Genomic DNA, 23,775 nt, shown 5'->3' on the forward strand with positions numbered 1-23,775 from the left:
TGAGTCCCTGGGCCTCCTCCCACCGCCCACCTGCTGGCAGCCGCCATGTGGGGTGCTCAGACCCTGGGGCATGGAGGGTTGGGGACAACGTGACTCAGAACGTGCCTCCCCCCCTCTCTATCACCGTAAGGGTGTCCTCCTCTGGGAGGTCCAGACATCAATGTGTGTGGGGGGGGGGGCGGTGAGTCACCCAGGGGGCCATTTCTTCATCAAAGCCACCCCCCACCACGTGCAGAGCCAAGCCTGCCAGATGCTTCCTGCTAAGGAAGATGCTTCCTAAGATGTAAGGAGAAGTTGAGTGAGAGATGTGAGGGGCTGGACGGCTATTACTGCATGTAATAAATGAGGGTCCTTGGAGGACGTCCAGGAGGCCACTGGAGGAACATTCCAGAGCTCAAGGCCACTTGTTGGACTGTCCTCACTACTCACCAAGCTTTGTCCTGGGAAGCTAGGGAAGTGGGATCCAGACAGGCGACGGCGTGGTGGTGGGGGCCACAGGAGTCCGGGAGGCATCTTCTCCTCCAGCCTGCAGCTCTGAGCCTAGCCCGGAGGCCCTAAGACTCTACTTCCAGGAGACATCCAGAACTGGCAGATTCCCGGAGGCAGAAAGCAGACTGGTGGTAGCCAGTGGCTGGGGCAGGGGAAGAAGGGGCTTCTTTCTGAGGTGAAGAAAACGTCTGGATTAGATGGTGCTGATTGCACAGCACTTGGGAGGTACTAAATGCCATGGGACACTTTAAAAATGGTCAGCGTGCTCAGGGCACCTGGGTGGTTCAGTGGGTTAAAGCCTCTACCTTTGGCTCAGATTGTGATCCCAGGGTCCTGGGATGGAGCCCCACATCGGACACTCTGCTCGGCGGGGAGCCTGCTTCCTCCTCTCTCTCTGCCTGCCTCTCTGCACACTTGTGATCTCTGTCTGTCAAATAAATAAATAAAATCTTTAAAAAAAAATGCCCAAGTGCTCAATGTGCTCAACTTCATGTTAGGTAGATATTTTTTAAAGATTTTATTTATTTATTTGAGAGAGAGAGAGAGCGAGCGAGAGAGAACAGGAGCAGGGAGCAGAGGGAGAAGCTGTCCCCCGCTGAGCAGGGAGCCTGATGCGGGACTCCATCCTGGGGCCCCAGGATCATGACCTGAACCAAAGGAGTCGCTTAACCAACTGAGCCACCCAGATGCCCCAGGTGTATTTTAAGATTTTATTTATTTGTGAGAGAGACAGAGATAGTGATAGAGAGAGAGAGAGAGAAGCAGCCTCCCCACTGAGCAGGGAGCCAGACACGAGGCTCGATCCCACCACCCTGAGATCATGACCTGTGCTGAAAGCAGACGCCTGACCAACTGAGCCACCCAGGCGCCCCAACACAAATTTTTTTTTAGAAAAGGAATCGATCGATTGTTTTAACAAACGCTGGGAAGAGTTCCCCATTTTGTGTTCATGATGCAGCTTCAGCTTTTAATAAGGTCCCATATGAAGAGGATTCATTTGAAGAACGTTCCTGGTTTTTTTGGGGGAAAAAAAAGTTATGAATTGCGTGTGTAATACTCCCCCCCACACACACACAGACACCCTCACAGCCAGGTCCGCTCTCGGATGACCCCGAGACCTGATGGGGTCAGGCAACCCCCCATGGCTCCCAGCTGCCTCTGTGTTCAGACAGATGTTGCACAAGCGCCCATCTCAGCGGCTTGCTCCCACTGGTTTCGGATCCGTCCTCGGGTTTTCCAGCGTTCTGGTATGTGTTTTGTGTGCTTTGCTAAGGTCCCTTATAAGAAGGGACTACAGCAAGAGGTTTAGCTGTAAACCAAACCATTCGGATTATCATGAAAAATAAAACTCGGGTAAGGATATGTTTATGGATAAAGGGGTGCGCGTCTCCCTCGACACACACAGTCCTAGAGTCCTCGGGGACCACACTGTGCTAACCACTCTCTTGTCACCGTGGTCGGGGTGGGGGGACGCACAGCCACTGGCCAGGGCTTAGGGGACCGTGTTATGACAGGGATGACCAAAATAAGACTGCTTGCAGATGATTTCTAATCTTAATTTGTTTCCCATTTCATACTCACATCTCCGGCTTTTACAAGGAAAGAAGCCCGTGTTTGCTCTCCTTCCTGCTTTTTACCTCCCGGGACCCGACTGCGTCCGATCACCCCCCAGTTCTGTTCAAGCCCGCACCCCGGGCTGGCCCGCCGCCAGCACATGCCAGAACGGGCTTCCCCACACGCGGCTCAGGGGTTTGGTGATGGCCTGGTGCACAGAGGGGTCGAACGGGTTCTAGGGTCCCAGGCTGGGGCCACACCCGAGACGAGGTACTGTCCCCACCTGTGGCAGGTGCTTTGGGCCCCACCTCCTATCCCTGTGACCTACTTCTTCCCTCAGCCCTGCTCTGGCAGCCCTGTGCTCGCGGGCACCCGGGATCTCTGCCCTCGGCTTCTCTGTCATCTCCACCAGGGATGGCACAAGCTTCTGGAACCCACGTAAGTCCTGATGCGGTGGAACATGAACGAATGTGCTCTGGGGCGGAAGACAGAGGCCCAAGACTTGCTTCTTGCTGCCTCCTCCTCGGAGGGCCCCCAGTGGGAGGCGCCCCCAGAGTCCTCAGCGTAACTAGCCGGATGCTTCCCCCGCTGGCTGTCCCCTTCCTCCCTGCTTTGCTCGCCCCGGCCCCTGCCTGTTCGCCGGAATCCTTCCCAAAAGTAAACCGGCAGGGAGTAAGCTCGTGTTCTCTGGGGAGACCCAGCTAAAGCCTGCACGAGGGGGAGTCTTCACAGTCCAGAGAGATGAACCAGGTCCCCTCGGACAATGTGGGACGTTCTGGCAAGGCTCCTTCCCCCAGCGTGGGGGCTACGGATGGAAGAGAAGAGCGCGGCCAAGGCCAGGGCCAGGTTGGGCTGGGACTTGGGTGTACCAGGAAGCAGACAAGGTAGCGGGGGAGGGGCGCCGCGGAGGGGGCTCAGGCAGATGGGCCCGGGTTCAGGGGCCCGAGTTCAGAGGCCGGGAGACCAGCGCTGGCTGTGCCCTCGGCTCTGGTGGGATCCCCCCAGATGTTAGTAGGGTTGGGGTGCACCTGACTGAGGTCCGCTTGGAAAGGAGGCATGACCTGCTCGGAGCGGTCCGTTCTGTCCAGCGGGGATGGGGAACGGTCGGAGGGTTGAGCAGGGAAGGGGCGTCACGTTGGTATGTCACCTGGAGCCTCACTGTTCAAAGCGTGGTCTGGGACCAGCGGCTTTGGCATCACGGGATCGCTTGATAGAAAGGCAGACTCTCAGCCCGAGCCAGATCTGTGGAATCAAAACCTGCGTTTGAATAAAACTTGACAAGTCCTGTCCTAGGACACTCCACCCGGAATGCTTCTGCCTGGGGGTGCTGGGGTCAGGCAGGCCTGCGGTGGGAGGCGAGCCGTCTGGGAGGGCGGACCCCGGGGAGCAGGGGGTACGTGCGGGTAAGATGCCGCACGGAAATATGGGCTGTGGTGGGCTGGAGGGAGGCAGGAGGCAGATGAGGAGATGAGGGGTTCCGTTTGGGACAGGCCACCTCTCAGGTGTCCTCGGGGATGGGTCGAGGACTCGGAAACCAGAGATGTTCATTGGCGGTGGTTTTTAAGGAACTGGCTGGCCTCGGGTCTTTGCGGTTTTCTCAGTTTTTGCAAACCCCCCGTTTGATGCTCCTGTCTAAAACGTCAGGAATCGATGTCAGCATTAGCAGATCTCCTTATGTCAGGATGTCCGCGGGAGACCCCAGACATAGCACCCTCTTCCTCACTGGGGGGCTGAATACGCTGGGGGTGAAGAATGGGCGCACTTGGCCCCGGGAGTTCAGTGCCGGAGGGGCTGGGGGGCCCCAAGCCCAGCTGGTTTGTTGACGACGAGCCCCCAGATCTCATAGGCCCAGACCTCAGACACAGGCAGAGCTGACGGGCAGCCCCGCTTCCTACAGCCGGCTTCTTCCTAATGTGCTACCTGTACCTCCGAATTTGCCCATCAGAGAGCCGCACCCCCTTCCTAGGAGGCCGGGGGACACAGAAAGGAGCGGGGGTGAGGAGCTGCCACCCCATTACACGCCTGTCTCGGCTTCCTCAGCTGGGGGACACGATCCCGCGGTCACACCCGCAGACTCTGTGGCACCTTTGTCCTGGGGCCCAGGTGCCCCTAGATAAATGCAATTTTAATGCAATATTTTAAAGTTCTAAATCAGTGCAAAAAATCGTAAATAGGGGTGCCTGGGTGGCTCAGAGGGTAAAGCCTCTGCCTTCAGCTCAGGTCATGATCTCAGGGTCCTGGGATCGAGCCCCGCATCGGGCTCTCTGCTCAGCAGTGAGCCGGCTTCCCCCTCTCTCTCTGCCTGCCTCTCTGCTCACTTGTGATCTCTCTGTCAAATATATCAATAACATCTTTTTTTAAAAGTGTAAATAAAGCATCAATGTTTTAAATAAAGACTGATGTAAGGTAAACCATACTGGGCCATGAACAACCACAAAAACTCCCAAACCCCCCAAGAACAGTGAGCCCCTATATACACATTCTTATGTGTTTCTTTAAGGTTTGGGGTTTTTTTCCAGGACCTTAACTGAAAAATATTAAAGAATGGAAAAGGAAGTATATAAAACTCAAAACATTATTTTCAATTTAAATGTTCACTAACACTACAAACAGAATTTGTTCTAATTCTGCTTCCCTGATTTTACTGGAAATGAACGTATCACTGGTACTTGGACGAGCTCCTTCTTTGCTTATCTTATTTTCAGTTCAGGAAACTCCTGTGTCTGACGGTTTCTCTCGACCAAAGGATAACCTCAAATAATTTTAAATCAATATTAAATATATCTTAGTATTAAATAACATTAAATATCAAAAAAGTTTTTTTTTTTTAAAGACTTTTATTTATTTATTTGACAGACCGAGCTCACGAGCAGGCAGAGAGGCAGGCAGAGAGAGAGGAGGAAGCAGGCTCCCCGCAGAGCAGAGAGCCCGATGTGGGGCTCGATCCCAGGACCCTGGGATCATGACCTGAGCTGAAGGCAGAGGCTTTAACCACTGAGCCACCCAGGCGCCCCTCAAAAAAGTTTTTAAAAGATTTTATTTGATAGATAGCGAGAGAGCACAAAGCAGGGGGAGGGGCAGAGGGAGAAGCAGGCTTCCCGCTGAGCAGGGAGCCCGACTCAGGGACTCTGGGATCATAACCTGAGCCAAAGGCCGACTCTTAGCTAACGGAGCCACGTAGGCGCCCCAACATCACATATTTTAATGACATTAAAATTATCTAAAATTTTCACCTAATAAAGAGAAATTAGTCCACAGGGCAACTTTCTCATTACCATTAAATATCATTGTTATCAAATATTAATATTAAATAGAATTAAACATTTAGCATTTTCCTTACTAAATTATTTACGAATTGTCACTTCATTGCCTGGGGTCTGGTGTCTTGGGGACCGATGGCTCTCATGCTTTGTCTGGAGTTTTAGGGGAAGCGGCACACCCTGTCCCTATTACACCATCTTGGCTGCGGTGGAAACCTCTGTGTCTTTGAATTTTCCCTTGGTGTTTTCAGTCTCCTGGTTCCTCCGTGCTGACGCGGGCGATTTCCTTCTGACATATCTGCTCGCTCGTTAGTTCTCTTCAGTCATGTGAGCGCTGTTCTTTGACCCACTATCTGGGTCCGTCGGGGCGGCTAGAACCAAATACCCCCGGACTGGGAGGCCCATACACAGCCGGCATCTGCTCCTCCTGCCTCTGGAGGCGGGGAGCCCAAGGTCACGGCGTCCGCAGGAGCCCTGTCTGGGGACACCTGCTGCCTGGCTCGCAGACGGCTGCGGCCTCTTTCCTAAGGTCCCGACCCCATTCCTGAGGGCTCCCCACTCCTGCCCGACTGACCTTCCCAAGACCCCACCTCCAAACTCATCCCGGCAGGGATTCCATCCCTACACGGGGACTTGGCGGGGGGGGGACACGCGTGTTCAGTTTGCAGAGCACCTCCAACCCCCGGCACTGAGTTTATTTCTAATCATTTATGCTTCTTTTTCCAGAAGTTCCAGTTGTTTATGAGATCTGCCCGCACACGCCGACGATGTCGAGCTATTCCCCATCTTCATATTCACCTTTTTATTTCCTTCACTGCGTCACCCGTGTCTGCCGCACCCCTGCACGCGGGGGCTGTGACCCCTGCAGCCTTCGCTGGGCTCGCTCTGCTGCTGGTTGTTCCCGCCACGCTCAGGCATCGGGCCTGCCTCTCCATGTGTGCGCTGTGACCTCTTGGCTTGCTCTGCTGGAGTCATGAGCGTCTCCATGTGGGGTGCTTTCACCCAGACATTGTCTGATTCCATTGTGAGCCAAAGGTGATGTGGCCTTGAAATCACGTGTTGGCGCCCCCAAGGCCACCCCAGGTTTGGTGACTTGCTGGGACTCACAGGACTTGGGATAGAGTCCTACCATGGGTGTGATTCGTTGGGGTGGCAGGACACCAGGCAACATCGGTCAGGAGAAAAGGCGCATGTGGTGAAATCCGGACGGGGCCACATGAGGCCTCCAGGAGTGCCCCCAGCAGGGTCACACAGGGTGTCCTGACAACACACATGCACACTGTCTACCGGGGGAAGCTCCCCAGAGACCCAGGGGCTGGGCCTGTGTGCACCTGCTGCCTGGCACATGTCCAAATCCTGACTCCCAGAAGGAGGGCAGGTGTTCCTCGTATACCTTACTGTCTGCACGCACTGCTTGGGCACCGGGGAGCCTCTCTTATCGGGGAATAGTGAGAACCCTCCCTGATCCACGTTCCCAGACACCCGCCAGGGGCCAGCCTACTTTCTAAGGACGGCAGTCTTATTACGAGAACACCTTCCTTCCCGCACACTCCGTCAGCTCCATACTCTGCAGAGGGAGGCTCCCCCAGATCTTCACTGAGGACCCCGGGACCATCCACCCTCAGGGAACCCGACTCTCACCCCACTCGCAAAGGTTGCTTCCTTCTCAGAAGCGGGCTGGGAAGGGAACTTGGAAAGCACCCCTACTTCTGCTGGGTCTGGTAATTCATCAGAAAGTGTGTCTTATCGAGAATCCAAATCCTCCCAAGTGGGGAACCTCTTGGAGCACCTCATTCATCATGTGTCAGAAATAAAAATACTTTGTATTTATTTGAAAAAATAATTTTAAAAATTCCGATATGAATTCCAAAGTTTGGTCATCAGGATAAAAATAACCCTAAATGTTGGGAGGTTATCATCCACAGAAGAGTGTTCCCACAGAAACCCTGGAACCCCGCTTCCATTTTGCTACCTGGGGACCTGCTTCTCTTGGCATGCCCACACGCTTGCTGGCCTCATCCTTCCTTCAACCAGGCTGACTCGTCTGTCAGGCACAGTGTTTAGGGTTTATGGTACTTTCAGGGAACCACAAAAATGTTTTTTTAGGGACCACAAAAAGAAAAAGGTTTCCAACTTGAATGAATTAGAAGACTGTTTTCGAGCTCTGGTAACCTTCAGCTGGAGCTCTAGATCAATCAAAATAAGTTTCTGGGAAAGAGCTTTAGTCCCTGCATTGTATAAGGCCTTTCCTTAGTGGTAGGCTACAGTCATTTCCAACTATTCAAACTGACAAATCAGGAAGTGTTCATGGATATTTCTAGAATTATGGGGGTGGACAGGGGGCTAGAAGCTGAGACCAGCCCTTATTAGAGACCCAACAGCACTCAATATAATTTTTTTTAAGTGAAAGGTCTAGTAGAGTATTTTATACTTTGTCTTTTTACTGAGAAATCAGACAAAATAACCACGAAACATTACACACTAGTCAGGAATCTAACTTTGGTCTTTGCTTTCATGAACAGAAACTGGTTCTTATTAAGCTCTATGACCTCAAACTGGAGATCCAACTTTAATGCCTGTGAAAATTTCCTTTTCATCAATGAGATCATTAAGGCCAAATCTCTGCTTCCCTACATGCAAAATTTCTATTTCTGGTGGTACAAATTAAGGTTCCTTCTTGATTTTCCAATGTCTTTAGCACATGATAGAGAAAAGGAAGTCAACTGGCATCTGCCATTTTAACTACATATCACGTTTGCCACCAAAAACATTGCAAATCAAAATGGATGGCTCAAGTCAGAGGTCATTCCAGCATCTTCCCAAGGAGTATATCCTTGTCACCTGGGCCATCAGGAGACCTGGACAAAGCAAAGGGTTGTCTCACAGCAGGCTGCAACTCATGATCAGATTAAAATGTTCACACCATGGGTTGTGGCTGAGGTTCGTCACTGTAAGTGAATGAAACAGACAGAGGTAGATTTGTCACGAGACTGACAAAGCTCAGGTTCCAGGGCCCCTCACTTTACAGGTGACTTCCATCCCGAGACATCTTACTGTGTTGAATTTAATAAAAACGTGACCACACATCTGAACACAAGAGAGAGGGATCTCTTTCTCTCCATTTTGACATCACCCCCCCCAACCATTGTTTCTTTTATGATGGTTCATATTGAGGTGGGCTTTTAGGACCTAAGGCTGAACTAAGGAGGGGATACATTTTGTTTTCACTGAGTGAGATCTGTATGTGATCTTTTTGGTCAAGTTGGAGAAAATGTCTACTGAGTTCTTTCAAGCTTGGAATTTGGAAGCATTTCCCACAGGCAAGTTTTTGGCGTACACACGTGGATGTCCAGTGCTAGATGCTTTAGGACGTGTTTGCAAACCTGCTGATAATAAAATAATAAACTTCAGTTCCACTTCTGACCAAGATGGTGTGGGGTGGCTAGATTTACCACCCTACATGAACAACGAAACTCTGGACAAAGTACATGAAAGAATGAGTTTGAAAACATTGCATGTCAGACAACAAAGAACAGTAACCACTGAGAGATGAGAAAGAAATAAGGCAATCTAGCAGTCCCATTCCCTACCCCCACACCCATTGAGAAGCTGGAGTCTAGGGAAGAGAGTGGTCAGGGCTCTAAAGGTAGAGAACCAGAGAGGAGACAGCTGCACAGAGATAGGCCTCTTGACTTCTCTGTCAAGTACTGATCAACACGTGCACATGAAGGAATTTTCTGAGACTAAGAAAAGGACCACCTGAAACGCTTACACTGGATAATCCCTGCAGCTCACACGTGCCTGAAATAAGACATGGGACACTGGATAGAAGGAATGTGTTTCCCTCAGTAGTGGAGCAAAGTTAGCCCTATATTAAATGCTGCTCTGATCCAACATAACACAGTTTAAAAGGAAAACCTAAAAGGATAGGACTGTTTCCAAGTAAGTTTATTACATCCCCTAAACAAAGCTCTAGAACATTTATAGGAATACAAAAACACCCAGTACCCAACAAGTTAAAATTTGCAATGCCTGCCATCCATCCAAAAATCACCAGAGATGCCGAGAAGCAAGAAAATGTTACCCAGAATCAGGAGGAAGAGAAATAAAATTGAAACCAACCCAGAAATAGAACAAATGATAGAATTAGTATATAAGAACATTAAAAAAAAAAAAAACTGTATTCCATCTGTTCAAGAAGTTAGAGGAAAGATGGAGCATGTTAAGTATAGACATACAAGATATAAATAAGATCCAAATAAAACTTCTAGAGATGAAAACTACAACAGTTCATTAATTACAGATTAGACTTTGCAGGAAAAAAGTTAGTAAATTAGAAGCATGGCAAGAGAAAATATCCACAATGAAACACAGATGGGGAAAAATTCAGTAGAGCAACAGTGACTTATGGGACAATTTCAAATGGCCTAATAAATGTTCTAATAAATAAAAGGAGTCCATGAAGGAGAGGAGAGGGCAGGAAAGAAAAAAAAAATTGAACAAATAATGGCTAAAAAAATTCCAAATCTGATAAAAAGCTATAAATTCGAACATTCAGGAAATTCAATGAACCCAAGAGGGTATGGACACACACACACACACACACACACACACACACACACACACACAATTTACACCATGGTACATCATAGGTTGTATGAAACTGGTAATAAGGAGAAAAATTTTTAAAAAGCCAGAGTAAAAATGATACCCTCCATATAGGGGAACAAAGACAAGAACTGCAGATTTCTAAAACAATTCAAACTAGAAACAAGCTAGAAGCAACATCTTTAAAGTACTTAAAGAAAAAAAAAAGCAGAACTATCCATCTAGAATTTTATACCCAGCAAAACTATCCTACGGGATTGGCAAAATAAAGACTTTTCTAGCACACGTAGGCTGAAAGGATTCAGCACCTGTAGACCTACACTACAGGAAATACTGATGTTCACGTCTGTAGGAGGACACTGACACCAAATGGAAACTTGGGTCTGCAGGTGAAAGGAAGAGCACCGGAAATGGAAATTTACATGGGTAAATCGAAATACTTGTTTTTTAAGAATTGGATTCCTTTAACAGTTAATTGACTATTTAAAGTGAAAACAGTAACAATGTATTATGGGGCTTATACCATACACAGAAGGGAGCATCTGACAATCATAGCGCAGAGACTAGGAGGGGAGAAAAGGACACATATGCCATCCATTCTTGCATCACACATAGGTGGTCACATATGCCATCCATTCTTGCATCACACATAGGTGGTGGTCTGATATTCCTTGGGGGGTAGACTGTGATAAGGCAAAGATGTATACTATAAACTGTAACATAATTACTAAAATAATAAAACAAAGTTATAGATCATAAGAATAAAAGAGAGAAATGGAATCTTAAAAAAGAAAAACAAGGGGGGGTCTGGATGGCTCAGTCAGTTAAGTGGTTGACTCTTGATTTCAGCTCAGGTCATGATCTCAGGATTATGAAATCAAGCCCCATGTTAGGTTCTGCACTCAGCAGGAAGACTGCTTGACAATACTCTCTCTCCCTCTGCTCCTCCCCCAACTTGCCCGTGCTCTCTCTTCCTAAAAGAAATAAATCGTTAGGGGGGGAAAAAAAGAAAACCAAAACTCAGTTAATCCAAAAGAAGGAAGAAGGAAAATCACAAACACAGAATGGACAGGATAAGTGGGAAATGAATGATGAGATGTTAAATGTAAATGGTCTAAACACTCTGACTAAAAGGCAGAGGATGTCAGCTTGGACCAAACCGGTACCCAAATATATGCTTGCCTGCAAGACACATACTAAACGTAATGACACAGGTGAAAGAATGGAAAAGATGTACCATGTTAAAACTTGTCAGGAGAGAGCTGGAGTAGTTATATTAATAAAAACAAAGTAGGTTTCACAGTAGATAAAGAAGCTCATTTAAAAAATAATATGGGGCTGGCTAATCAACCTTGTACATGGATGCTGTTAACATCAGAGTACTTAGACTACACGAAGAAAAACTGTAGAACTAAAAGGAGAAAAGACAAATAAGACAGACCTCCCTCCCTCCATTCCTGTCTTCTTTCTCTCTTTGTTAAAAAGCCATTAGGTACATACAGCTGTCCAGTTTTCCCAGCACCATTGATTGAAGAGACTGTCTTTTTTCCACTGTATATTTTTTCCTGTTTTGTCAAAGATTATTTGACCATAGAGTTGAGGGTCCATATCTGGGCTCTCTACTCTGTTCCACTGGTCTATGTGTCTGTTTTTATGCCAGTACCATGGTGTCTTGGTGATCACAGCTTTGTAGTAAAGCTTGAAATCCGGTAACATGATGCCCCAGTTTTATTTTTTTTTTTCAACATTTCCTTAGTGATTTGGGGTCTCTTCTGATTCCATACAAATTTTAGGATTATTTGCTCCAGATCTTTGAAAAATGCTGGTGGAATTCTGATGCTGGTGGCATTAAAAGTATATATTGCTCTAGACAGTATAGATTCCTCAAGAAATTAAAAATAGAGCTTCCCTATGACTCTGCCATTGCACTCCTGGGTATTTACCCCAAAGATACAGATGTCGTGAAAAGAAGGGCCGTCTGTACCCCAATGTTTATAGCAGCAATGGCCACATCGCCAAACTGTGGAAAGAACCAAGATGCCCTTCAACGGACGAATGGATAAGGAAGATGTGGTCCATATACACTATGGAGTATGACGCCTCCATCAGAAAGGACGAATACCCAACTTTTGTAGCAACATGGACGGGACTGGAGGAGATGATGCTGAGTGAAATAAGTCAAGCAGAGAGAGTCAATTATCATATGGTTTCACTTATTTGTGGAGCCTAACAAATAGCATGGAGGACATGGGGAGTTAGAGAGGAGAAGGGAGTTGAGGTAAATTGGAAGGGGAGGTGAACCATGAGAGACTATGGACTCTGAAAAACCATCTGAGGGTTTTGAAGGGGCGGGGGGTGGGAGGTCGGGGTACCAGGTGGTGGGTATGAGAGAGGGCACGGATTGCATGGAGCACTGGGTGTGGTGCAAAAATAATGAATACTGTTATGCTGAAAAGAAATTTTAAAAAATCATTAAAAAGAAAAAGCCATTAGGTAGCTCCCCAGGAAGCTGGCATGTGGATGACAGGTGTAAGGGGCTGGAGGTGGCTACACACGGGGAGGCTGAGGCCACGGGAGGCTAGTCTGTCACCACCAGAGAGGGAAGGCATAAGTATGGAAAGGGCAAGCCGTGGAACGGACCATCTGGCACGGGGTTGGAATTGAAGCTATCAGTGTGAACTCAGAGATTCGCACATATCCAGATAGGTCTAGAAGATTCAGAGATAAATGCAGATGTCCCTGTGTGAGTGCACGCACGTGTGTGCATTTTCCCTGTGAGTGAGTCCTCCCCTGAAGGACCGGTGCACGTGCACCTTGCCACCTCGCATCAGTGGGCCCACCTCGTGTCCAGAAACTGGTCTCCAAACGCTGTTCTCCATGAAAAGGAAACAGCATCCTCAGAGAAATGCCCGATTTTGCAGCTCTGGTAGGAAAAGGACAAGGTGAGTCTGGAACACCTTGTGGGGTGAGAAAGCAGGAAAATACTCCAAGGGCAAGCGGGACGTGTCACAGGTCAGAGAAGCCAGGCTGAAGCTCCCATTGGTTAAATCTGGGATAGCTGAGCCTCGAAGAACAAAGAACGGTGATTGATTACAGCCCCTACAGCAGACTGGGAATTCCGGAGTCCACAACACAGAAACAACCAACCAGTTAATGGGAATAACAGACGTTTCTTCTTGCAGCAGAGAGCACACGGGTAAATGAAGAAGTCGTGACGGTAGCAGAAAATGCCCATGTGGCAATGACCATAAAAACAAGGAATTCAGGCAAACCCCATCAACAGATTCTAAAACTAGGGGGTGAAAATGGAGATGAAAAATGGGATTCTCCATAGCCCGAAAATGTCCCCCCGAATCTTTATTAACTGCAGAGGGGAGAAGGCGTGCAGGAGAGACCCACAGCAGCGATACAAAGAGCGCCTCCCCGTGGCCGCACACGGGCAGTGCGTGCCACGCGCAGGTCCAGAGGGAAGGAACCGTCGCAGCCTCCGTGACGTTCTGGGGCAAAAATGCATAACTGGGGTCTAGTCGGGAGGAAACACCAAACTCTTATTAAGGGGTGTCTGCAACACGACTGGTCCATAATCCTCAAAAACGATCAGGGCTATGAACGTCCAAGAAACCCCGAGAAATATTCCGAACTGAGGGAGGCGAGAGGACTGGGCTGTCTGAGCACGGGGGACGGTGACACCACGCGAGAGGAAAACGGGGCTGCTCCTGGTTTACCAACACCTGCATAGACACGTGCCGGCAGTACCACGACCCACCGGCAGTCGCTGGTCACAGCCCTCGGGGCTCTGAGGTTGGCGCATGAGTTTATCCGGACAATCCCCCACCCCAGGGTGACCTAATGGGCGCTGTGGCCGGGCCAGGGACACACGCCGCCGGCCACACCCCCGGAACAAGGACAGCCGCGTGTGCCGTATTTGCAACAGGCGAGGGGCTCTTCCATCTGAGCCATCCGAACGCCTCCGTTCTTCCCCGGGCTTACTGAGAACGGTTTAAAAAATTAAAATACGCTCTGGGTCTCTGAGCAGCCGAATCGGGGTCTGGGGATACAGGCAGAGAGACTCGGCAAGGTTCTTCCAGTGTTAGCCGAGAAGGAGCGGCTGGTTGCTGGCTGGCTGCTGCATCCGGCAAGGTTTTTTCTTCACGGTTTTTCTGAGACTCAACATACACCGCCTTCCCCTGCCGGGCGCTTGCTGAGGTGAGAAGAGCCCTGCTCTAGAACACATCTGCACAGGCCAGAAGGTGGCGATGGGCTGACAGGGCTCTTTGGGGTTTTGTGGGAACAGAGCTGGGGTGAGGAGCAGGTGGACAGGGGTCGGAAGAGTGTCCTGGAAGTGATCTAGCCCGCGTGGATGGGAGCAAAGACATCCCGCCGGGCAGAACGCAGGGGTGGGGACGACGCACTGGCCAGGGGACCCTACCTTGGAGGATGGGGGCTGATGGCCCGTCACAGGGCACCCAGGTTTTAAAGCGCGCCTGGGACAGCTCCGGGAGGCTCGCCCTCCAGACATCCGCCGGGGATGAGCAATTCCTGCTGCTCAACCGTCCCAGCTCATGGAGCTGACGGGCTCAGCGGAGCCGAGGGAGCCTCTGGCCGGGAAACGCATCACATACTGGAGACGCGACTTGACCACCACGGCCGTTTGCGGTCCTGAGTGTGTGCCATGGGACCGCGACAGGCCCATGAAGAGGCTGCAATTACTACAAAGGAAAGGGCCCAGGGAACATTTTCAACAAAACAGCGTGTGGTGGCCGTCAGGGTAACAGGTCGCACGGATTTTTTGTTGGGGTGCCGTGCAATCACAGAATCGTTAGCCAGAGGCCCCCAAGATGGGTCTAGGGGGTCAGGCGAGGAAGAGAGCCCGAGACCAGCCCCTTCCCTGCCTGCGGTCAGCCTGGTGGTGGTCACTAGAGATGGCTGCGGCTTGGCTCTCCGAACCGGGGAAAGCGAGCACCACAGAAGCCGTCTGCCCCAGGATCACGGAAAGGGCTGGTCAGGGTGACCTGGAAGCCGTGAAAATCAGGCAATAAAACTAGATTATCAATTGCTATGCTGAAGCGTCAGTGTGGGGTAATTAACCCCGTTTGGTGGCCCCACGACTGTTTTCAAACTAATGCGACCAGTAAAGCAAGAGGTGGGTGGGTGAGGTCGTCGCTTACGTGAGGTTCTAGCGATCACCTACCTGTGGCGGCCGGGCGACCGACCTGTGAGCGCAAACCCGGTTATCCAAGCAAGCTGGACGCGCTGGGACACAGCACCTCCCCCGGCTCAGGGGCTACTCCCCAGATCCCCCCACAGCGGCCCCCTCTGTACTCCCAGAAGTGCACACGCTACTCCCCGTGGCCGCCAATGTCCGGAACACAGCAATGAGACACGACTCCAAACAAAGTACAGTACAAATTTATTGACTCCAATCATTCGTAGTCAAGATGTAAGCAAAGGAAACGGACAACAGAATTGGATACAAATAAGCAATGGTTTAACGTTAGATAGAAATCCTATCGGACCAGGAGTTTTCAGTTCCCCAAAGCTCATTCCTAAATAAAACCAAACAATGATTTAGTCTGCTAACGCATCTGACAACAAAATATACACAATCTGTTTATAACCACATTTGTTTAATAGTAAGTGTTACTCAATGAAAAGTTTTAAGGTATTGGATTAATGTCAATAAGAAATTATCCCCAGTTGAAAATTAACATTAACCAAGTATAACTTTGTGGAAAATTTGACCACAGCACTAATAAATGACTAGAGAGCACTCAGTTCAATTATTTTCAAGATTTACAGTAAAATGCTTTGGTTCCCAAACAACGGTCTCTGGAATTCCTGAAAACCCTGACACCGACCCACGCCCCCGCCTCCGGAACGTACACGCGACCAGCCAGTGTCCCCCGCCACGCGGAAGCGAACACGCAGAGAAGCGCTGAACAAGCACGTTAACCATGATGGGAACATAAAACTTCTTAAAGTGCTAAAGCCGCAAAAGAAAACCCTATTTTTTTTTTTTTAAACTTAAAAAAAAAAAAGCCAGTGTTAAAGAACTTATTAAATGTACTAGCATTATTTAAATAACTTTTCACAATTACTACAAAAAACATCAATGAGGAATCAGAAATCGACAAAATGGACTTGTAATATCCCAATATGAATTAGTGCAATTTATCAAGAAACCTGCTATGCATGACATTTAATTGTTTTTGTGGTGAGAAAATTCAAATGCCTTTAATTCCTATGGTTCTGGATTCTGGTTGTACACAGACACAGACACACACACACACACACACACACACAGATTCTCCTGTCTCCCTCCCCTGGACGGGCCACTGGCCTGAAGAGGAAGACACCCCCTGCCTCCACAGAAGGGTACATTTTATTCTGGTCGTCCAGTTTCTCCCCTCGTCAGCACCAGCGGTGCGTGCGTGGGGAAGACCACTCCTGATGGACAGGAACTGGAGCGTGTTTTTTAAAAGGCTGTTAGGGATCCGCTCCAGAACGGAAAGCCAAGAACCACACACCTGCCCCCCAGATGCAAAAGTGACATCATGGTTGAATTCTTAGAGATTTTGATAAAACAATAAATGCACACTAGCCATAACTAGTTTTAAAAGTGAATATTCTGTTAAAGTTGAAATATTACTATAAAAAATGCACACTATTTGTAACCTCCATTGCTGACTTAGATAAAAAGGTGTTTTTAGGTTTTCCCTCTTCCCTCTCCCACACGAAGAAAATGATTCAATAGCAAGTTCTCAGATTAACAAAGAATATATTAAAACATCTTACATTCTTTTCCACAACTGCGTAAAAAAAGGCAGCCTGAATACTTACAAGGAATAATGAGATTTTCTACATTTTCAAAAATTAATTCTAATCAGAAAACAACGTTTTCGAGAATACCTTTACAAGCCGGAGTCCTAACAATGAAAGACCAACCTGTCTCACAGACCGAGGGTCTGCCCGCTGTGTGAGATCAACATTTTTAAACGGAGCGATGCGTGTCTTTCATCATTTTACTTCCAAACTTTTAAAATAGTTACATGAGTGGAAGCCTATTTTCTTTCTTGACCACCAAAATAAACTCTTTCAGCCTGACGCTTTGAAGGTAGAGTATAAAAAGTAATAGAAAACCCAGAACTGCATTATAAATGTTTTTGGTTCAAAATTTTACTTGAAATCTTAACGCTCCTTGCCTAGACAAAAACGTGAAACGAACGAGACAAAACACTGGCAATTTTCAAAATCTAACAGATAAGCTGAGCCTGTATTTAGATCAAAAATATTTTTTTTTTTTTTTACTGATTAACATTATTAAAAAATCTTCAAAAACGTAGCATAAAGGTTCAAGTCCTGGGATACTGGATTTACAATGCCCAGATCACGTGTGCCGTGGAATTACCGCACACGGTCTGACGACCAGAAACAAGGACTACTCTGAGGGAGACTGTCTTTTCGAAGAAGTGACAGCTGTCAAGGTGTTCAGAGTAAGAAAACAGCACATTATGCAGGGAATTAAGTCAATGAACAATAAGCCACCCAGATGTTTCTCGAAACATCACACGCTTTAGTTTCATCTTTAAAATGCATAGATTTCTTCAAGAAAATATGAAGAGGGCAATAAGTGGTTACTGCAGCTTCGTTTTTTCCTTTCTCCAGCAAATTTAGGTAAGAACAAAATTAGGAAGGGGCCACTCGGATATTTTGTGACTTGTCATAGTTTTCACATGAAAACAACAAAAGGCAAAATTTCACATGCGATTTCTCTGATCTGCAAAGCCAGTCAGCATTTTATGAAAATGCTTGCGTCTCGATCAGAAGTTGAGAGAGTCTTTCCTACTGCTGGCGCGGGATGTGGGGGACAAGACAGAGCAGGACGGAGCTCTTTTCTGCTACAGCGGTACACACTGAAGTACTCAGCAAATTATTTCTTAGTCACAGTAATTTTTTTTTATTTTTTTATTTATTTTTTTGAGAGAAGAGCTTGCAAAAAAAAAGAACTTAATAAACTTGGGAGCCTTCATCCATATAGTACTGGCTTGGGAAGATTTTGCGGTCTCAACAGTATCTCCCCTTGTTCATACCTAACCCCTCGCCTGTACCAGTGAAAGAGTCTTCCCTTTAGAAATACCCGCTGAGCTCTGGGGAACGCCTACAAGCGCCTTTTAATTACAACTTATACAAACTAGAAAAAAAACGGCAGCCCACACCTTATGGGCCGAAATAGGTAGCGAAACTCATTTTGGACCCTCGATAGTGCTTTGACACAGATTTACGGAACGCTAAAGCAGTGACTCGGAGCAGGACGGCCGCACTATAAACATCTCACCCCAGCGAACTCCAACAAATCCTAACAGAAACGGAGGCAGGAAACGGACCACTACGAACACTGGTCTGGAGAGCGCGTGGAGACCCTGCGCGGGGTTTTCCCCCGGGGCCCATCTCGGGGATTCCGTGCTGACTCGGGACTCACAGCAGATGTCCGGACTGGGGGCGTGGGACCGAGGTACCTAAGCCTATGTCCCAACCTTCACTATTCCGCTAACACAATTCAACTCAAAAGGAGTGCGTGCCTCCTACTACCTTTCTTGTCTGTCCCCGACGCACTCAGATGTCCCCACTGGTGACAGCACGAACCGGAGGAGACCGAACCCGCCAGCCCTTCCAGCGCCGGTCAGAGCTGAGACCAGAGGCCCATGCTGATGGCACAGTGGTCGCGATGACCACGCCTGTCGCCACAGAAGCTTTAGTTAACGGGCTTGGCGGCCTTCCAGAAACCCTCACGTGTTCATTTCCCAAATCTTCCATCAGGAGTTATGGTAAATGACCCAAGAGCAAGCTTTTGTTACTTTGTAAAAATCTAAATATGCCTATTGCTGATTTAAATTTCTCACTGTTTTCATACAAAAAATTTTTTTACAGGACCACAAAATACCAAATATTTATTGTTATCAAGTGTCAGGATAACTTATTAATAAAGTTGAGGCTTATCATTGTTTTATTGCTAAAGTACCCTAAGATCTAACTGGAGGCCACCAACTATACTCACTTGCTCCCGACACGCCGTGGCCTTCGGAACGTGGCCGAGATTGAACTAGAACTTAGGCGTCTGACAGAATCAAAAGAAATACTTGAACCGTATTTCACTGACTGTGAATCGGTAAAAAACCAAGACCACCTCCGGGAGAAGATTATACTGACACCGTGGAATGAGGAACCATGCAAACAAGTGAAATCAGTCACGTTTCAACAGGAATGAAGTCCAATCATCCCGTGACGGAAACGCCCGACGCACGACAGATTTTAGTCTTCCTAGGCTGAGTGAGGACATCATCACTAATTAGTATCAATTTACCTCCAACTTCTATTCAAGCGTAATAATTTCCAAGCTTTATTATTCTCTTTTGAAAAATATCTCACTTCTGATGCACATTTCCAATTAAGGTCGCGCTCTGGAGACCACCGCCCCTTCCGCGACAGGTGAGAAGGGCCGGCCTTTCAGTTGTGGCTTTGTTCGTGACTCCAGAGGCTGAAAGCCGTCTTGAATGTCCTGTGGCACAGTTTACACATGAACTGTCTCTTAAAGGTGATCGCAGAAAGGGGGGGCGCGTGGTAGAAGAGCGTGTCGGACTCCTGGGGCACAAACAGTTTCTCCGCGGCGGGCGCGGGGTTTTCGGCCACACCCGTGGGGCTGTCGGGCTCCAGGGGCTGGATCTTGGGCAGCGGCGGAGGCGGGGGCAGCGGGGGCGGGGACGGAGAGTTTGTGGGCACGGGGCAGGCCTCCGAGTCCTTATGCGCCGAGTCCTCCGTGGCCTGAGACATGTGCGACTGGAAGTGGCTCCAGAGCCGGAAGTTGGTGCGGAAGGCTTTGTTGCACACGTGGCAGATGAAGGGCTTCACGGAGCACAGCAGCTCCTGGTGCCGCTCCAGCTGCTTGTGCGCCGTGAACGTCTTGCCGCACTTCTCGCAGGGCCACAGGCTGGCGTCCTTGCTGGAGCCGGCGTCCTTGGGGGCGGCGCGGGCCTCGGGGGCCTCCTCCTCGGCCTCCTCGGCGGGCTCCTCCTTGACGTGGATCTTGAGCTGCTTGGAGAGGCTGAGGTCTTCGGGCAGACAGGAGGAGTCCTCCGAGTCGAAGTTCACCTGCTCCGAGCAGTCGCTGAAGGTGTTGTCGTCTTTGGCAGTGACCGCGTGGTTGGCCCTGTGGGGCTCGGGCTGCGCCGGGGGCCTGGCGGCAGACGTCGCATCCCCGTTGTGCTCCAGGACGGGTAAGGAGAAGTTCTCGGCCGGCGCCATGGTGTTCTGGTTATGGACCTCGACCTGGTGCCGCCAGATGCTGAAGGAGGACTTGAAGGTGCGCATGCACTCGAGGCACGTCAGCTTCTTGTACTCACACCTGCCCTCGTGCTCCTGCTTCAGCTCGGGCGAGAAAAACCGAAGGCTGCAGTAGGAGCAAACGGTGGCGTTCCTGCACACGCGCTCGTGGTTTCCTTGCTCTAGAAGAGAAGAGAGCTTAGCATTACAGAGGCGGCACTGGTAAACCTCCTTGTTCTCTACCGGCCTCTCGAGAGAGACGTGCTCTCTGGGCTTGGCGGCCCTACCGACGCCAACGGGCTTCTCTCCCGGGTGCATTTTTATGTGCTGCTTGAACTGTGAGAGGAAGCGGTAGGCTTTTCCGCAGTACGAACAGACGTACGCTCCTTTGGCTCGCGACCGCAGGTTCCTCTTGATGGCCTGGGCCTGGGAGCTACTCTGGCCCTGAAAGCCAGGCTTGCCGCGCCTCAGCTTAATGATCAGGGCCTTCTTAATCTCTCTCTCTCGCACTATGTCAATCAGCTTCCTTTGGAATTTCTCATCCAAAACGGCATGTGAACTAGAGGCCGGTGACGGGTTCTTCACTATGCCGTGCTGGGTCTGACAGTGCGTCCACACTTTGAAGTTGGTGTGAAACCGCTTGTGACAGATGTCGCAAGCGTAGGGCTTCTCTGGGTTATGGTACATGTTAACGTGCCGGTGAAGACCTGCTGTCGATCTAAAGATCTTAAGGCAATGTTTGCACTTAAATTTTTTGTTGGGTCTTGTTCCCTCCAACTCACCGAATTCATCCTTGTTCAAGTCAGAATCTGGAAACTCTGCATCGGCGAGGGGGGTGCTGGAGCCCTCCTCGAAGCTGTCTTCGGACACCGGAGACCCGTGCTCGGCCTCTTTAACCTTCTTCAGTGGCAGCCTCCGGTCCGCCTGGAACCTTCTTTTTGCCGGGAGCCTGCTCATGTCCTTCTGGTCGTCTTCGGTTTTCAGGGAGAGGTCCCTGGCGGTGGCAGCGGCTGGGTCTCCCACGGTGACACGGATAATGTCAGACGGGTCGGACAGCGGGCTGCGGGGCTCTGTCTTGATGCGGACCTCGGTCACGGCCGGCTCGCCCTCCCTGTCCGTGGACTGCGAGGCGCTGAAGGACCTGAGGCGGTGCGGCGGGGGCGCGGGGCTCCGCTCGTCGACGGCCGCCTTCTCCCCGCACTCCTTCAGAGACGACTTCTGAGACAGGGCACAGAACACGCTCCCCGGCACCTCGCCCGCCCCAGAAGAGGGCCCCTGGGAAGACTTGAGCTCTATGGCGGGCGAGTAGACGGGCACCTGGCTGTCCATGGACAACGAGCGTCTGAGCAGACTCTTGACGAGCGGGCCGCTCCTGTCGATGCCGGGCTTCCCGGGCCCTGCGCCGCCGGACGGGAGCGCCAGCCCCAGCTGGGAGTAGTAGAGCAGGTTCCTGTCCTCGCCCGGACCTCCTCCTTTGTGCGCCTCCTTCAGCACGTACGGGGTCTCCGACGCGCTTCCGAGGGACAACACCGGCGGCCGCGGTCTCTTCAGAGCCAGCTCGATGGCTTTGCCTTTGGGGAGTTTATCGTCCGCGGCCTCCCTGTCCTGCGGGGGCCTGGAAGACAGCGGCGCGCTCCGCGTCCCCAGCCCGCCTCTGCCGGGGTCCTCCAGAGGCCCCGTGCGCTCCGCCGCCTTCGCGAAGCCCACAGAGCCGTCTCTCGGCCAGCCCTTCTCGGCCAGCGGCGAGCCGGGCAGCGGCTCGGCCGGTTTGGGGACGTGGGGCTTACCGGGGCCAGTCTTGATGGTGGTGCTCGGGGAGGGCCGGGCCGTGTGGCTTAGGTCGGGCTGGTTCTGACTCCCAGTTTTGCCCTGGGCTTCGTTTCGACTCTGGCAGACGATGACGCTTCTCTTCTGAGAACTGCTTTCATCGTCCTCGAGGAATACTTTCTTCCTGTTGGGACACGTCGGAAAGGGGGCCTGAGGGGTTCTGGAGACGATGTTGGTCAGGAAGGAAATCCCGAGGCTGTAGCCGAGCTCCTGCACGGCCGCCAGACTGCTCTTCTCGACGAACAGGGACGAGGAGTAAATGTAGTTCAGGACGTTATCGAAAGCGTCCGGCTCGCAGAAGTCCAGCTGGAAGACGGTCTGGGACTCGCTGTCCTTGCTGGTGAATAACGTCTGGAAGTACTCGCTGCTGGCGGCCAGGACGTTTTTGTGTGCTCGGAACTTCTGGTCGCCCACGATCAGGAGCACGTCGCACAGCTGCCCCTTGAGGCGCTCCTCGTTGAGGGCACTCAGCAGGGAGATGGCGTGGGCCGGGTTGATGTAGTGCAGCAGCCCCTCCATCGCGGGCGCCCACCTGCAACACAAAGTGCACGGTTACTGGGGAAACGCGGCCAGAGCTCTCCGCGGGACGGGGCGCTCCTCCCCGGCGGGACCCCAGCTGCGCTCCCGCGGGCGAACGGGCTTACTTGGACAGCACGAGGAGCGGCCGCAGGGGGCTCGGCGCTCACAGGGCGCGCCGGTCACTGGCTGAGCGGCTCTGGGACGGAGGACCGCGGCTCCGGTGCCCTCATACCAGCGGGGGGCTGCCGGGCCTCGGCGGCTGGGCAGAAGCACGGTTTGCAAGGAGAGGTCTGCACATTAGGGGTCCCATCTGCTTGAGGCTTGGTTCTAGCCCTTTCTCTCCGGAGAGGAAGCACAAAGAGCCAGAGCTGTTAAGGCCGGGATTCTGAAAGGAAGTCAGTCTTATCGCGGGAGGCACTTATCCACCATGTGAACTGTGACCCCTGGGTTGCAGGGGGGGTCGTCTCACCAGACCTTTAAAAACACGGAAGAATCTGGAAAGAGAAAGAATTTCACTTACAGATCACTCACACATCACAGGGTTTAGCCAAGATCAGAATGTTCAACACCGGAGAGCCTGGCTGCTTTCTCAGGCTAACCCTGCCGCCCCGAGTGCTGTTCTCTGACCAGTTCCCGTTTTCCGCGACAGCACAGAGGAAACTGTGTCCCGATCTAAACACAATTACTGCTCCTTGCAAATTAAGGGTCTGAAATGAGAGGTCACTGTCATTCTCTTCCATTCTAAAGGTGAGCCGGGAAGGCCTGGTGGACGGTGCAGGCCCGGGCACAGGCGCCGGGGTGAGAGGCTGCCGCCTTCCCCCCTGCGCGCCAGGCCTCTCGCACGAAACGGGTGGGGCGACTGTGCCCTCCTTTAGCCCTGGTGCAAAGGCTGGCTGGGCCAACATCTCGTACAAGGCAAACATTTAATTCGGTATCAAAGAAAAAGGTCCCTATTAATGCCACCCAGGCTCTCAACAAAGGGAAAGCCATTTTCCACAGAGACAATCGCAGACTCTCCAAAGCCGACCCTTCACTCGGGCTTCTGTTGCTAGAACACCTCATCTCTGCTTTGACTGTGGTGTCTTCTTTAAAACAGTTACGGCGATTAGGGGCACTGGGGGGCTCAGTCGGTTGAGCGTCCAATTCGTGATTTTGGCTCTGGTCACGATCTCAGTGTCGTGGGATCGAGCCCCGGGTCCCT

The 23,775-nt window shown here is 50.6% G+C and overlaps 1 protein-coding gene across 6 annotated transcripts in view; it reads right to left on the bottom strand.

Annotated features, from left to right (window-relative positions):
- Positions 1–15,298: 15,298 nt before the first annotated feature.
- The window catches only part of ZBTB21 (zinc finger and BTB domain containing 21), an 18,028-nt gene continuing 9,551 nt past the window's right edge, over positions 15,299–23,775 (bottom strand). For 4 of the 6 annotated variants that reach the window (XM_059392392.1, XM_059392393.1, XM_059392394.1 and 1 more), the window contains exons 2-3: positions 22,700–23,068; positions 15,299–22,587 (exon numbers count right to left, since the gene is read on the bottom strand). In XM_059392392.1, coding sequence (XP_059248375.1) covers positions 19,416–22,574 — 3,159 coding nt within the window. In that variant the 5' untranslated portion in view covers positions 22,575–22,587; positions 22,700–23,068 and the 3' untranslated portion in view covers positions 15,299–19,415. The remainder of the gene's footprint in view (positions 22,588–22,699; positions 23,069–23,775) is intronic. The other 2 variants (XM_059392398.1, XM_059392397.1) reach the window with 2 other exon arrangements.

This window comes from Mustela nigripes, chromosome 2 (assembly GCF_022355385.1).
Source record: "Mustela nigripes isolate SB6536 chromosome 2, MUSNIG.SB6536, whole genome shotgun sequence".
In the NCBI taxonomy this organism is placed as follows: domain Eukaryota; kingdom Metazoa; phylum Chordata; class Mammalia; order Carnivora; family Mustelidae; genus Mustela; species Mustela nigripes.